The sequence below is a fragment of the Gadus morhua genome, chromosome 11 (genome assembly GCF_902167405.1).
Source record: "Gadus morhua chromosome 11, gadMor3.0, whole genome shotgun sequence".
Classification (NCBI taxonomy): domain Eukaryota; kingdom Metazoa; phylum Chordata; class Actinopteri; order Gadiformes; family Gadidae; genus Gadus; species Gadus morhua.
Genome location: NC_044058.1, coordinates 4,891,386 through 4,905,394, shown reverse-complemented (window position 1 = coordinate 4,905,394; position 14,009 = coordinate 4,891,386). Strand labels below are relative to the sequence as shown.

General features: G+C 44.5%; 2 protein-coding genes across 2 annotated transcripts; one reads left to right on the top strand and one right to left on the bottom strand.

The window, feature by feature from the left end:
• Positions 1-641: 641 nt before the first annotated feature.
• On the bottom strand, positions 642-5,520 carry alg2 (ALG2 alpha-1,3/1,6-mannosyltransferase). Its single transcript, XM_030370678.1, has 5 exons — positions 5,292-5,520; positions 4,829-5,000; positions 4,506-4,643; positions 4,215-4,382; positions 642-2,369 (listed from the first exon to the last, which is right to left on the bottom strand). Exons 2-5 carry the CDS (start codon positions 4,997-4,999, stop codon positions 1,629-1,631), a joined length of 1,218 nt encoding a protein of 405 aa, XP_030226538.1. The 5' UTR covers position 5,000; positions 5,292-5,520; the 3' UTR covers positions 642-1,628.
• A 231-nt stretch (positions 5,521-5,751) lies between these two features.
• On the top strand, positions 5,752-8,428 carry sec61b (SEC61 translocon subunit beta). The gene is made up of 4 exons (XM_030370679.1): positions 5,752-5,912; positions 6,290-6,387; positions 7,079-7,183; positions 7,814-8,428. The coding sequence occupies exons 1-4, from the start codon at positions 5,910-5,912 to the stop codon at positions 7,899-7,901; spliced, it is 294 nt and encodes a 97-aa protein (XP_030226539.1). The 5' UTR covers positions 5,752-5,909; the 3' UTR covers positions 7,902-8,428.
• Positions 8,429-14,009: the final 5,581 nt, after the last annotated feature.

Here is a 14,009-nt window from a genome sequence, read left to right as displayed (position 1 = left end):
CTTCTTGCGCACTAATTGTACTTTGTATGTCCTGGCACAAAATGTATTAAGTATTGTGTAACATCTTATCCTTCCTACTTTGGTTGTATACAAGGTATGGGATCACCAAGTAATTGTAAGTGCTTGGCACTGTCTTCTATGAACATCCTTACAGTACTGACAGCAATACATTGTTTTTTCACTTTCTTCTGCCAAATGCACTTATTGTAAGTGGCTTTGGATAAAGGCGTCTGCTAAATGCCCTCAATGTAAATGGAGGTTAATGGTCAAACTTTTCTGTTTACATCTTTCTAGACTCTGTACAAGACCAAGGACACAGAGGATGAGGTGGCGACCCAAACGTTTCAAAGGATGATACCTGAGATGATCCCCACAGAATCTGAGCTGTAAAGATCTGTAAAGATCTGTAAAGACCAAATGAGTCCAACCAGTGTCTTGCTTATACAATCTTGATTACTGTGATTGAATTTCGGAAATAAACAATCTGTAGAACAACATTGCCCGACAAACAAAATATTTCTTTCAATAAAAACATAGGTGATCCCACATGAACTACTCGTCCAAGCCTCTTGTCTCACTCTCAAAGAACCTCCGTTAGCAGTTATTAAAGGTCAGAGGGGGAAAACATGAACAAAACAAACTAGCCAAGAGTGGGGAAACTATGTGTCCCCTTGTTTATTAGTTCTCCAGGAATGTCGATATGTGCCGGGCCATGCAGTAGTAGAGCCGGAGCAGTAACAACCTTCTGCCTTTCTTCCCACTGATAACGACCCAGACCCTCACACACATCAGCCCACGTCTGACACAGCCAAACGCTTTATCGCCCGCTAATAGCGTCCGACGCAGCCCCCGTCCAGACAACCCGGGTATTGATCCGGGGCATGTGAGCGTCCGCTCAGAGGCCTGCTCCTCACCACATTCCTCCCCCTCACGGCTTCTCTCTGCTGTGAGCCCGGCCCAGACAAAAGAGAGACTGCAAAACATTTCATTCAAGCAATCAATTTATTGGCTCCAGTCATTTGTTGGGCTCTTGTTTGCAGCGGCGGTGGCCCTCTCTTGCACATGTGCAACTGTATACTGCTGCACATTCTCTCACACAGACACACACACACACACACACACAGAGGGTGGCATTTTTCCAGGCGCAGGATGGGTAAACTCGTTACTCTTTTCTTAATTGGCACAGAGATTCCGTCCCTCTTCCCCTCAGCAACCCCTCCAGGGGGAATGCTGATTAATTGTCCTTAGAGTCCTCATAATATCCTCTGCCACAGAGCCCCCTACCTCGGCACCTCTTCATCACCTCCCGTACGCACCCACACACGCAAACACACACACACAGGCTGATAAATGTGTGCTACTACATACAAACACAGCCAGAGCCTTTACATCACTTGTCTTCCTTTTCCAAAACACAACCTCCACCCCCCCCCCCCCCCCCCCCCCCCCCCCTTATCTGTGGCCCTTTACCTGGCCCCTAAACCACCAGTCTCACAGTTTAATGACAGATAACGCTGCTCCAGGGAACTAGATCAAAGCTGAGGCCAGTTAATACTATTCAGAGCTTCTCTCACCTCAACTGCCACCCTGAGACCACCAACTCCTCTAACTCTGCCCCAGCAATGTCCTCACTGGCTCAGCCTGAGGATGTACCCATGCAGCTGGTTTGAGAAGGCCTCTAGGGAGAACTTATCTTGCACCCGCTTCTTCCCAGCTTGTCCCATGCCCCTGCGGAGCTGGGGCTCCCTGACCAGCTTCTCCATGGCCTGGGAGAAGGCGGCGGCTGTGGGCTCGCAGAGGAAGCCTGTCTCCCCGTCCTCCACACTCTCCAGTGGGCCCCCGGAGTTGACGGCGACGACCGGGCAGCAGCAGTACATGGCCTCCACGGGCACGATCCCAAAGTGCTCCCTGCTGGGGGTGTAGAGCACGGCCGCGCTGCTCCGCAGCAGCGCCACCTTCAGGTCGTCCGAAGGCGAGCGCAGGAAGGTCACCCGGTCTCCCAGGCCCAGGCGGCCCGCCAGCTCCTTCAGCTCGGCGTGGTGCTGCAGGTTCTCGGACACGCGCTCGTCAAACCCCCCCGCCACCACCAGGTGGACGCCCGCCATCAGGGCGGAGGGCAGCGCGTCCCTCAGGGCCGCCAGGGCCTCCAGAGCCAGGCCCAGGTTCTTCTTGCGCTCGTAGCGGTTCAGAGACAGGAAGAGGCAGGCGGTGCCCTCGGGCAGCAGGCCGGCCAGGGCCCGAGTCCCCTCGGAGGGCCGGTCAAAGTTGACCGTGTTGAGGGAAGGATAGAGCACGTCGATCTGGACCTCCTTCAGGCTGAGGAACGTCTCCCTGAAGACCCCCGCCGTGAACCGACTGTTAACTACGATCTGGAGAGAGGTTCATATGGAGTCATTCACGCCAGTAATATTTTACAAATATTACACGAATAATGGCCATCGTTAAGCTACTCTCCTGAGGCATGCTGGCAGCCCAAACCTCTCTTTGTTTACAAGAACGTTACTATCGATACTCCCAAAACCCCTCCCATCACGCCAGCCACACAGCTGAGGTCTACTGGCTACTGCCACACAGCTGCAGTGAGACTTTAATTTGTGTTGTTGACCCAGAACCGGATGGCTCAGTCACAAAGTTCTTGGTTTGATCCCCAATGTCCACAACCTACCAGTAGGCATCCTTGGGATGATGCCTACCTGGTCCACAAGACCTGTCTCTAAATGTATAGAACGTCTCTTGGGGTAAAGGTATCAATCGAATTATTAGAGGACATACACTGATGGGGCACCAATTCCCCTAGGGTTACACTGGAGTGGGCTCAAGGGCGTAACTTTGGGTCTACCATTGGGGGGGTTAAACTCGCGGCATATTTATTTATTTATTTAATCAATCATCTTCTTGTGTAAAAGGTAACATGCCAATTTGCCGTTCCTGTATTATTATTATTATTATTATTAATAATAATAACAATAATGCTGTTTCAATGTTTCCTAAGAGCAAGCCTACTCACATGCACCGTCATTAACCGTTGTGTGTGTGTGTGTGTGTATGTGTGTGTACAGTACAGGAGTGCACGCTCAAACAGGAGCTAGCTATCAATGGATGACATCTCTAAGTAAATTAATGCATTCCCCCAAAAAACTGTATGTGTGACTGTATGGGAGCAAACAGCAATTTGGTCTCTGTACTCACATTGCATTTTACCCACCCGTAACCGAGTACGTTTGAGGCAGTGGGTTCTAGAATCTTAGTTTGAGGACGTCTATCGCTCCCATTACAACGTAGCCTATGCTAATCATATAAAGTTCACATAGTTAGCTAGCTAGGTCTTACAAAGCGGGAAATAAATATCTGGCATGAATCAGGAATTATTCAGATCGTCTGGTTTTACTGCACATAGCACACCAACGATACTGTTTGAATGTGAAATTATGCTCTCAATCGAAAATTATTTTGTTTCTCCACTGACACCTCTTTATTCTGAGGGTTTGTATGGGGAAAGTGAAGGTCCCTCTCCACTTTAAATGGAGGCGTCAACTATCCAGGTAGTGAACAAATATAGAGTGGATGATAACACCTAACTTAACAATACGGGTATTTACCTCCTTATCGTCAGGATTTTTACTCCTTTTGGCTTTTGGCTCCTTTGACGACCAACAATTAAAAATTGTTGTCTGGCCCTGGCTGCCTTTCAGTGTCCTTTTCATATCCATTCATGTACAGTTAGCATTAGTCTTCTCTTACTATTCATCCCAGCGACCTTGCGAAATAGTTTGGGTAATACCAAGTAGTCGGTGGGCTGGGGGGGGGGGGGGGGGGGTACATTACAGATGATCAAAACATGATACTATCTTGCTGACAAATTAAACGAATAAAGAAAACAAACAAGGTATTAATTCAGAATATTTCATTTTTTTGTTCATCTGAATTATGTGTGATGATATCGAGGGGGTTATATTAGCTGGATCTGATTATTGAGGGGGTTATAACCCCTCTAACCCCCCCGTAAATTACGCCTATGAGTGAGCTGCAATGGCTGAATGCTCTCCTCCAATTCTGGACCAATTTCAAAAATGGTTTTCCACATCAGTCACTAAGGTTTAGGTCTAAAATCTCAAAGTTATCCTTTAACCCCCCTTGGCAATCGCTTCACTAGAAAATAAGAGACAATTGTCCAAAGGCTTCCGAGTGAGCATTCTGTCCCTATATCTCCCTACCATATCAGCCATCCCAGTAGTGCGCTCCTCCATCCAGTCGATGGGAGCACGGTAGAGCCTCTTCAAAGCCGACTGCCTCTGGGTGAGGAGCTGGTCTGGGAAGTGGCAGTAGAACAGAACCTTCTTCCTCCGACGGGACAACCTCAACACTGGAATACACACGGACACCTGGGGAAGGGACCATAGTCATCATCGATAGGAAAATCCATGTTACATCTCATCCTAAAGGACACGACATAAAAGGTAGCAAGTATCTAAAAAAAGTGCTCCGATGGAGGAGTGAGGACTTGCCTGATCACAGAAGACGACGTCATATTCCAATCCGCTAAAAAATACCAGGTATAGAGCCACATAGATCATTCTCAGGTAGGCACACAGGGCATGTAGGTAGCCGCAGACACTAGTGGGCAGCCAGTCACCTACACACACCTGTTAGAAAAGCAGGCAGTGTACATTTAATGTGGTCACTGTGGAACTTGACAATATTAGTCCAATAACAAGTAATAAGTAGTCCTTGTGTGTGTGTGTGTGTGTGTGTGTGTGTGTGTGTGTGTGTGTGTGTGTGTGTGTGTGTGTGTGTGTGTGTGTGTTTGTGTGTAATCCCGGACACCCACCACTGGTAAATCCTGGTCCAGGGTCTCGGAAAAGCAATGTGATGGATGATAATGTGCTGTCCAGATTTGGACGCTACAGCCCTTGGACTTCAGGGCTACTGCAGCATCCACCACCAGTCGTTCAGCTCCACCTATTCCAAGGTCGGGATGGAGAAACACCACCCGGGCCATTCTGGCAGCAGAAACAAGTGTTACTACCTTAGTTTAACTCTTTCTCAAGTTGAGAGATCGTTCTCTATGTGTTTTCGTTGTCAAAGGCACTCAAACGCGTGTCATAGATGACCAAGTGTACAATCACAAACAGAAAAGCGCACGTAGATATAGTTTTAATTCAGAAGTGTTGAAGTTGTTGAATTGGCATTACAGTGAGATTTCTAGATTTCTAAGTGAACCACAAAGACAACGTTGCTCTGTACATTCTTTTGGGAAATAAATGACAAAATAACAAGGCTGTAAATGTTACCTCTAGATCGCGCCACTGCACCCTGTTACTAGCAATGTCTTGAAAGCTCTAGATTGAGAGCCTGGTGGAAAGAAATCCCTATCAGTTTATTTGTTTCTCTCGACTGAGGTGTAAATATACAGTGCAACTGTGATGGGAGTCGGCCATGATAGATCCAGCTCTCTCATTAAATCCTATGGATTAGGGGCTCCTGTAGGAACCACAATGGCGCCTAATTCCTCCAAGTATGACAGCCGCTTCCTGTAAGACACGTCGGCACTCCTTCAAAGCTTTAACGTATTTGCCGTTATAAAAAATCTAAACTGTTTTCATTTTATATTATAAAAATATTAAATTTAGGACCTTTGAAAGGTATTTAAATAATGGAGGTTATTCGCACGATACTGCGTTTGGCGAGCGTTGCAGTATTTGTATCAGTGTTTCTCTGCTGATCAGGCTTCTCTCTGGACTCCTTTAGGGGGCTTTGGTTTTGTAGTCGTGTCCTTTTAGACGAGCGTCATCTCTCCTAGCTCTAATCAAGTGTGTTGAAGTAACGCCGGCAGCCCACTCACATTTGACGTGGACATAAGCTTCAAGCAGTTCTCCAAGTTCAGTGTGTGTTTTGAACATTAAAGCACAATGGTAAGAGTTCTCTTCCGCCTGAAATTGTGTTGATGTGCTGCGCAGTTTCATTCAATTCTAATGCGTCTGTATACTATACTGCCCCTCTGATGTTAGCATAGCCTGCTTGCTAACGTTAGAGCTTCTCTGTGAGTTAGCAGACGTGGCATTCGTTTCATTTATAGAATAGTCCATTCCTCTGCTACAGTTTGAAAAAAATAACTTATTTACAAGGTTATTATTACCCGTCAATAATGTGTTTTGTATGTATATGTTATAACATGATTCAGAGGTAGTACCTATTATCTTGTAAGGCCTTGCCCAGCAATCAGGTTGAACGGGGAACATATGACTGTACACATCTACATCCAATATCCTGTTTTTCTTTCCTCCTGTAGCGTGTACCAGCAGCAAGTTCAGCCAGCGTCGGGGCCTCTGGCCGGTCCCCAAGCAAAACCGTTGCCCCACGGGCAGCAGGCTCCACAGTCAGACAGAGGTGGGCACTGAGGCACCATGCAAGCTCTTGAGTCCTCACAAGTTGAAAAAACATGCAGATAACCCACCGTTTAACCCTCTCATTTTGATGATGTTTAATTTCCATGGCCTGTCCGTTTGAAGAATAACACGGTTTACTTTTTTTTTTTTGTCAACTTAAGATACACACAAACACACGCACATGCACTCACAAAAAACTGGCAACTCTGCTGCATCTATTCTGGTATGCAATTGAGTTATGCTTAATGTATTTCAAACACTGTTAACGGCATTAAATGGATGCTGCTCTTGGCTTAATCATTGTGTAATCAGAGGCTCATCTGCGCTCTTGTGATCATTTGCAATATAATCATCCTCTTCATTGTCTCATTAACCTCTATTTAATCTCATCACACAAATAAACAAGCAATGAATCAACAACAACCCGTACCAACTAGAGATCACTGTACTGTACTATTTATACAATATATGATGGCACTGTATTTGATTCATTAATGGCAAATGTTTTTTTATTAATTGTGTTTACAAGGTCACTGAGCAACACTTTTTGAGAGAAAGAAAATTATTCATGCGGGTTCTTTCCTTTCGTCTTCGATAACTGTGTTTTGAGTATAAGTTTCCCTTTCAAGAAAGTCCAGTATGATTGGTCTATTGGACAACTTAACCAAACCAACCATGTGTGCATGTTACAGGAAGGCCACCAGCAGCAGCACACGCAGCGCTGGCAGGACAACATCCTCAGCAGGCACTGGGGGCATGTGGCGCTTCTACACAGAGGACTCGCCAGGACTCAAAGTGTAAGTGATGCCAACACGTCATGTGTGCAATTGCGAAGTAAGGCACTGCACAAGTGACATAGGTCTACGTAGACATCCAGCCACAATGGCTGTACTTTTTATAACTAAACAGAATTTGACTCCCACCGTTGTGGAATCCGTTGTGTCAAACACGAAAAAATAACTTAATCCCTCGATATTCATAAAGAAAACCTCATACCATTTACAGAGCTTTGATCCATAATAGTATCTGTCGGATATTGAAGCACTCTTGTTTCCAGGACTCCTGGCTCAGGTCTGGTCCATGATGCTGCGTATAGAATGCATGGAAGTGGGGATTGACGGGCTATACAGCGCTGTCTCTTGAATGTGTGTTTGTTCCGCCGTTGGAACTGGCCTCAAAAGTTCATTAAAGGCTTCACTCTGAAAGGTCAACTCAATTACAGCCTCCTGTCGGGGAGAGGAGGTGGCAAATGGAGCACATGGTTGGCATGGCAATGTTGCTACTTAGCAATACATCCCACGACCACTCCCTCCCTCAGTCCTTCTCCCAGCCCCTCCTGGGTGCAGAAGCTCATCAATGAAGTGGGTCGCTGCAGCAGAGCTGAAGGTGTCCAGGATGTTGATGAGTGTAACGTTCTCTCCTGACAGTGGGCCGGTGCCGGTGTTGGTGATGAGTCTACTGTTCATCGCCTCGGTCTTCATGCTGCACATCTGGGGGAAGTACACTCGCTCCTAAAGGACTCTGCTGGACTCTCGGACCTCGACCCCCCCCCCACACACCGCTACAGCTTCTTACCACAGCAGACCGGGACCAAATGACAAACAAACAAAAGTGTACTCCCCATGTCCTCTTCATCCTCCACCCTAACACAATCATATACAAACCACAACAACACAAAGTGGCCCATGACAACTTTTTGTACAAACTGGGTTTTTGGGGTCAACAGTATCTGCTCTGATGGGTCTGTGGGGGTATGTGCGCTGTTGCTTTTGTCCATCTCCCCTCTTAAAGATGGTTGTGGACGTAAGTCAGGAGGCCACTTTCCCTGGCGGTGTTCCTGTGTGTCTACTGCTGACCAGCTGCCTTGCAGTTCTGTACTGCTACACGTTGGTTCACACAGGCACAGTTAGTACCAGCCCCTCATTACTCTTTGGAACTCGAAATTGGAGCCTTTATTATAATTTTTATTTGTTTTGGTAAGTGTATTTGTACAAATTAAATTGTAATATTGTACAATAAAACACAATGTATGTTTAAATCAATTTGCCCATTGGTCTTCATGGAGGCGCTATAAGAAGATGGTTGAGTATAAATGAAGTGGTGATTGCCTTGATGCTCTTAGTCTTTTTCATAAGAAACACAGGTTATGTTTACACAATGGATTGTGTAAACATAACCTTTCTTTGACTTTGTAGGCATTTCATATATATATATATATATGTGTGTATATATATATATATGTGTGTGTATATATATGTATGTATGTATGTATGTATGTATGTATGTATGTATGAGAGAGATTCAGATGTCACGGAACATAGCTGGTACGATTTGTAAAATCAGCAGTATGATGTTTGACATGTCATTTTTATTTTATTATGGCTGACAGTGTTTAGAATGCCCTAGACTTGGTATGCTCTGTGTAAAGCACGGTGACTTTTATTCCTCCGCTGTCTCAGGGGACAAGTTTGCCTCTGAGTCATGACTAAATTATGTCATTCTACTGCTCTCGGAATAATTCACATCAAGGTAGGCTGGCCAACAAAATGTTCAAGTTCATATTGAAAAGAAGGATTGTTCTGTTAGTTCATTAACAAAAGAAAGGTTTAACATTTTTAAGTGGATTACATTAATTTATCAAAAGCCAAATGATGGGGGCAGGGGGGGCTGATATCTATGCATACCGCGTATAGCATCAGGGTTCCTCGGGGGGACTCCTAACCTGGCAGTGCTATCGCCATGCTCAATATATGGAGCTAGATAGGGTACCACTTATCAAAGACTTGGTGAGGCCCAACTTCTGAACACAAAATTAGGAGTTAGAAGAGATGATTATGTTTTTTGCCTGGACTACAGACATGACCACATATGTTGTGTTAGGTCCTGAAATCTTTAACATTTAAAATATTTCCATGATTAATATTTGAAATGATAGGCTGCTCTACCACTCTGTAATCATAAAGATAGACAGAAATGTGTTGCGCAGAACTGAGAGGGAACCGATTTCTCCCTTTAATTGAATCCCTACAATTGGTCTGGACGTATCAAATCAGTTTCCTTGAGTCTCAAGTGACAGCACTTTCATGAAAAAAATAAAAGCTTAAAAAGCTGCTTCTTTAAAAGGAACCACAAGATTGTAATTAATTCTTGTTTGCAAATGCTTTTACGTACATAATTGATCAAATCACAATTTACCATAAATGTATTGGCAAGATCATCAAGCCAAATCGAGTTGGCTTGATAAGATTTTATTTAAATACAGATGCAAATCTAAATTCATGTTTCTTGCAATATATTTCAATGTATGTTATATTTTGTTATGAACATACGTTGATATAATAGAGGCCTACATAAATACGTCACCTGTAGGGGGAGCACCAGACTGCTTGAACAGCGCTCCGTCAAAGGCCCTCGCGGAGAGTCGAGCGTCGCAACACGCTGCTGTGTCTGCCCCCTGGCTCAATTAATTCTAACAAAGCATTGAATTTGTATGTGAATTCAAGTATAATAAACTGCATGTAGGCTTACAGTACCTTCAACTGCAGTCGAAATGCATTGAACACATGTTGTTCCTTGGATATTTAGATGTTTCAAATTATCTGATTGAAACTGTGGACAGTGGGAGAGAGACAGGGAGAGAGAGAGAGAGCTTGTTCATCGGGTTTAACGTTTAGAGCTCAGATCCTGTTCTTTAATTAATTCTGTTGCTATGGCTCTGCTATCCCACCAGCTTCCAGTGCAAACTCAGGGACCACACACACACACACACACACACACACACACACACACACACACACACACACAGATTCACAAACTCCATGGTCCAATACACGGTGGCACAACACGGCAGCGTGCCAATAATTCAACGCAGCAATTAAATATGAAGGAGCAGAGACGTTGAGGAGGTGAACATATCCAGTAAGCACCCCCCCACACACACACACTCATGCTACCGCATGAACAGGACAACCAGCCTGGTATCCCAACGGCTCAGGATACAAGACCCACGTATTATTAAGACATTCCCTTATTTCCCCCACTCTGTGGTTTTTGGATGGTTGAAACGTGCAGGTATGGATGTACTGTATGTGATGTCCATGGTTAACAGACAGGGGAGGATGAACCCCTTGTATGTGATTTCAATGGTTTGTAACAGACAGGTGTGGATGGACCCCCTCCCCTGAATGTGATGTCCGTGGTTAATATTCCCCGGCAACAAGTCCTATTCAGCATTTAGTTCAGTATCATTTGTCCATACATTTCCATAAAAACGTCAGTGGTTCAAACCAACAGGTCCATTTAAGGCTGAGAGGAACATGAGGAGTCATCGAGGCCTTCTCTCAGTTCTGGTCATCGATCAGGTGGGAAACAAGAAAGACATTCAGCTGGTGGTGCTCTTCTGCTAAATAGTTGGGAGGGGGGATCAAAATGATAAATATTATTATTATTACTTATAAATTAGATTATATAATATAAATCCATAAATATTCTCCCAGACATCTTCAGTCTCAAGTCAAAATACAAGAAATAAATTATTATAGTTTGTCGATGAGACAGAGAGTCTATATGGAATAAAAAAAAAAAGATCAGAGGCGAGAGACAGAAATAAACAAAAGAGAGGTACATCATGCTGTTTTCCTCTGCGCTCTTCCTCTGTATTTGTAATTTTTGCCTCTCAGAATGAACCATATCCTGTTAAGAAACCACAACGTTTCACAAGGGGCAGCCCCTAACACGCGCACAGACAGATAACCCCCCCGCACACACACACAACCCCCCCGCACACACACACAAAGACACACACACACACTTATAGATATACACAGGATAAAGATACTTTTAACACATGTATATCGTTCCCTATCCTATCTCCTATCTGTTTCCTTAGTAACTTATGCAATAGAAAAAAAACACTCTTTCTCTCTTGCTTTCTTCATTAATTGTGCACATGAAATATGTTCATCTTAGATTTTTTGTTTATATACACAGGATAAAGATACTTTTAACACATGTATATCGTTTCCTATCCTATCTCCTATCTGTTTCCTTAGTAACTTATGCAATAGAAAAAAAACACTCCTTCTCTCTTGCTTTCTTCATTAATTGTGCACATGAAATATGTTCATCTTAGATTTTTTGTTTTTGTGTGTGAGTTTTTGCATGCTTGCCTTTCTGTGTGTGTGCGTGTGTGTGTGTGTATCTTTGTGTGTTTATGTGTGTGTGGGTGTGCTTGCTCATTTTGCTCTACTGGATCACATGGTCGGTAAAGCATGGCATTGAGTGGTGGTTGAAATCGATACACAGACCGGCAGAATCCTGCTTCCCAAAAAAGCGGAAGAGCTGTGCTGAGGTTGGCTGAACAGCAGCCTGCTGTCCATATCCTCTCCACACACCGGCCCTCTGGCACTCCTCTGCTCTGAACAACTGTACCACAGAGCTGGGAATATACACAAACAAACACACATACACACACACACACACATGCACACCCACGCACACCCACACACGCACCCACATGCATATTGCTGTAGGGTTATTTGAAAATGTTTATATATCAAAGGTATAAAAATAATTGATCACGATAATCGATCATTTTTACTGCTTCATTTTAATTTTTTATAATATAATTGGCTAATCAATTACAATCATGTCTTCGGCAGAGTGTCTGCAAGTTGGTGGCCCAGGCTGTTTTGGTCATTCAGTAATGAATCAGTGACCCAGCAGCCAATAAGCCGTCAGATACTAGATGTCAGCGCAGCATTATCTTGCCGTGGCCTACTAGAGGTGAAAGCGTGTTCAAAGATAAAATGTTCCGCTTCATATTCTGATCAAATGGAAGTGGAAACACAAGGATTACAATTACAAAACAAACATTAAGAATTATTTTCTGCATTTTTCAGTTCAGCCCACTCACTGCAGATTTTCAATTTGTGCTTAAATTGTATAAGAAATAAGTAATTTTACAATTTTACACAATACAATACAATACAATACAACTTTATTAATCCCACTAGGGGCAATTTGTTTGACACGGAGTATCATTCAATCAGAATGATTGAATGCGCTGGTCTTCCCTAAGCTTCTGGCATCGCTGACATCCATCAAGTAGACAATAATAACCAGTTTCCTCTCTGCATCTGCGCACGACAGAGGAGCTGAGACTTGAGATTTCTCAGAGAGCAAAATAAGTATGGCGGTCTGACGTGTCGCAAAGGTCCAACACTCTGAGAGGTTGGTGGAGGTTGAGGACCTCCTGGCCATCGCAGACAGGAGAACAGCGAGCAGGACCTGGTGGGTTTGGTCAGATGTGTGTTTACCGATGTTCAACAGTGAGAGGGGATCACCCTAACTGCTTCTTCCGCCCCGCAGGCCGGCCACTGACGGCAGACTGCTGAGCGAGCAGAGAGCTGTTTGTACAGTCTGTGTTGTCCACACAATAAAGAAAGCATGATTCTGGGGAAGGATAAGGTAAACAGGTCTCAATAGAAGACCTTTGTGTAACTGCATCCAGGATGTCTCCTAGAAGGTGGTTCCTAGACAAAACCGGCTTCACAGATCTACAGTTAGGACGAACAACCAGTGAGCACCCACAATCGGTGACTTGTTACTTGACTTCTTCTATCAGTCCTCATGTTAGTTGGTACCATTGTTGTAATTCATTTCATATCCATTTGTGGTCGTGGCGTAACACATTCAGCATCCCACTGTCCTGAATGTGGCCACCCGGGTCAGGTCAGGTAGCAGAGGCCTCCAAACTGTTACACCGTGGTCAGGTCAGATAGGAGAGGCCTCCTTACTGTTACAGTTACTGTTACAACATGGTCGGGTCAGGGAAAGGGGAGCCTTGTTGCAAATCTAAAGGAATTGGACAAGAATGTGGGAAAACATGAAGCATTATGGAAACATAAAGGATTATACTAGGAGAAATAGAGAGAAGACACATGGGGGAAGACAGGGATTAAATCAAAGAGACCGGGGTAGAGAGGAGGACAGAAGTACAGAATGCAATGGGAAGATAAAATTAAGAACAAATAGAGAGAGAGAGATAGAGAGAGAGAGAGAGAGAGAGAGAGAGAGAGAGAGAGAGAGAGAGAGAGAGAGAGAGAGAGAGAGAGGGGGGGAGAGAGAGAGAGAGAGAGAGAGAGGGGGAGAGAGAGAGAGAGAGAGAGAGAGAGAGAGAGAGAGAGAGAGAGAGAGAGAGAGAGAGAGAGAGAGAGAGAGAGAGAGAGAGAGAGAGAGAGAGACAGAGACAGAGACAGAGACAGAGAAAGACATAGCAGCTGATGATGAAAAGAAACCTGTCTGGAGCAAATAATAAAGCAAACAGATACTGACAACAACCACAATGAGGGGTGGTGTTGACGAAGGCACACAAGCACACACACACACACACACACACACACACACACACACACACACACACACACACACACACACACACACACACACACACACACGCAGTAAATATCCAATGTGAAATACGACTGGTTCACCCTGGAGGCAAGGGCCTGCCAAACCACATTGCAAAGCGAGAGTGATTATGGTAGAAGAAAACTACCATCACTGAGTCAAATTGAAGTTTCACCCCAAAAATGGGAAACAAACTGCCATGGCAGCATTGCA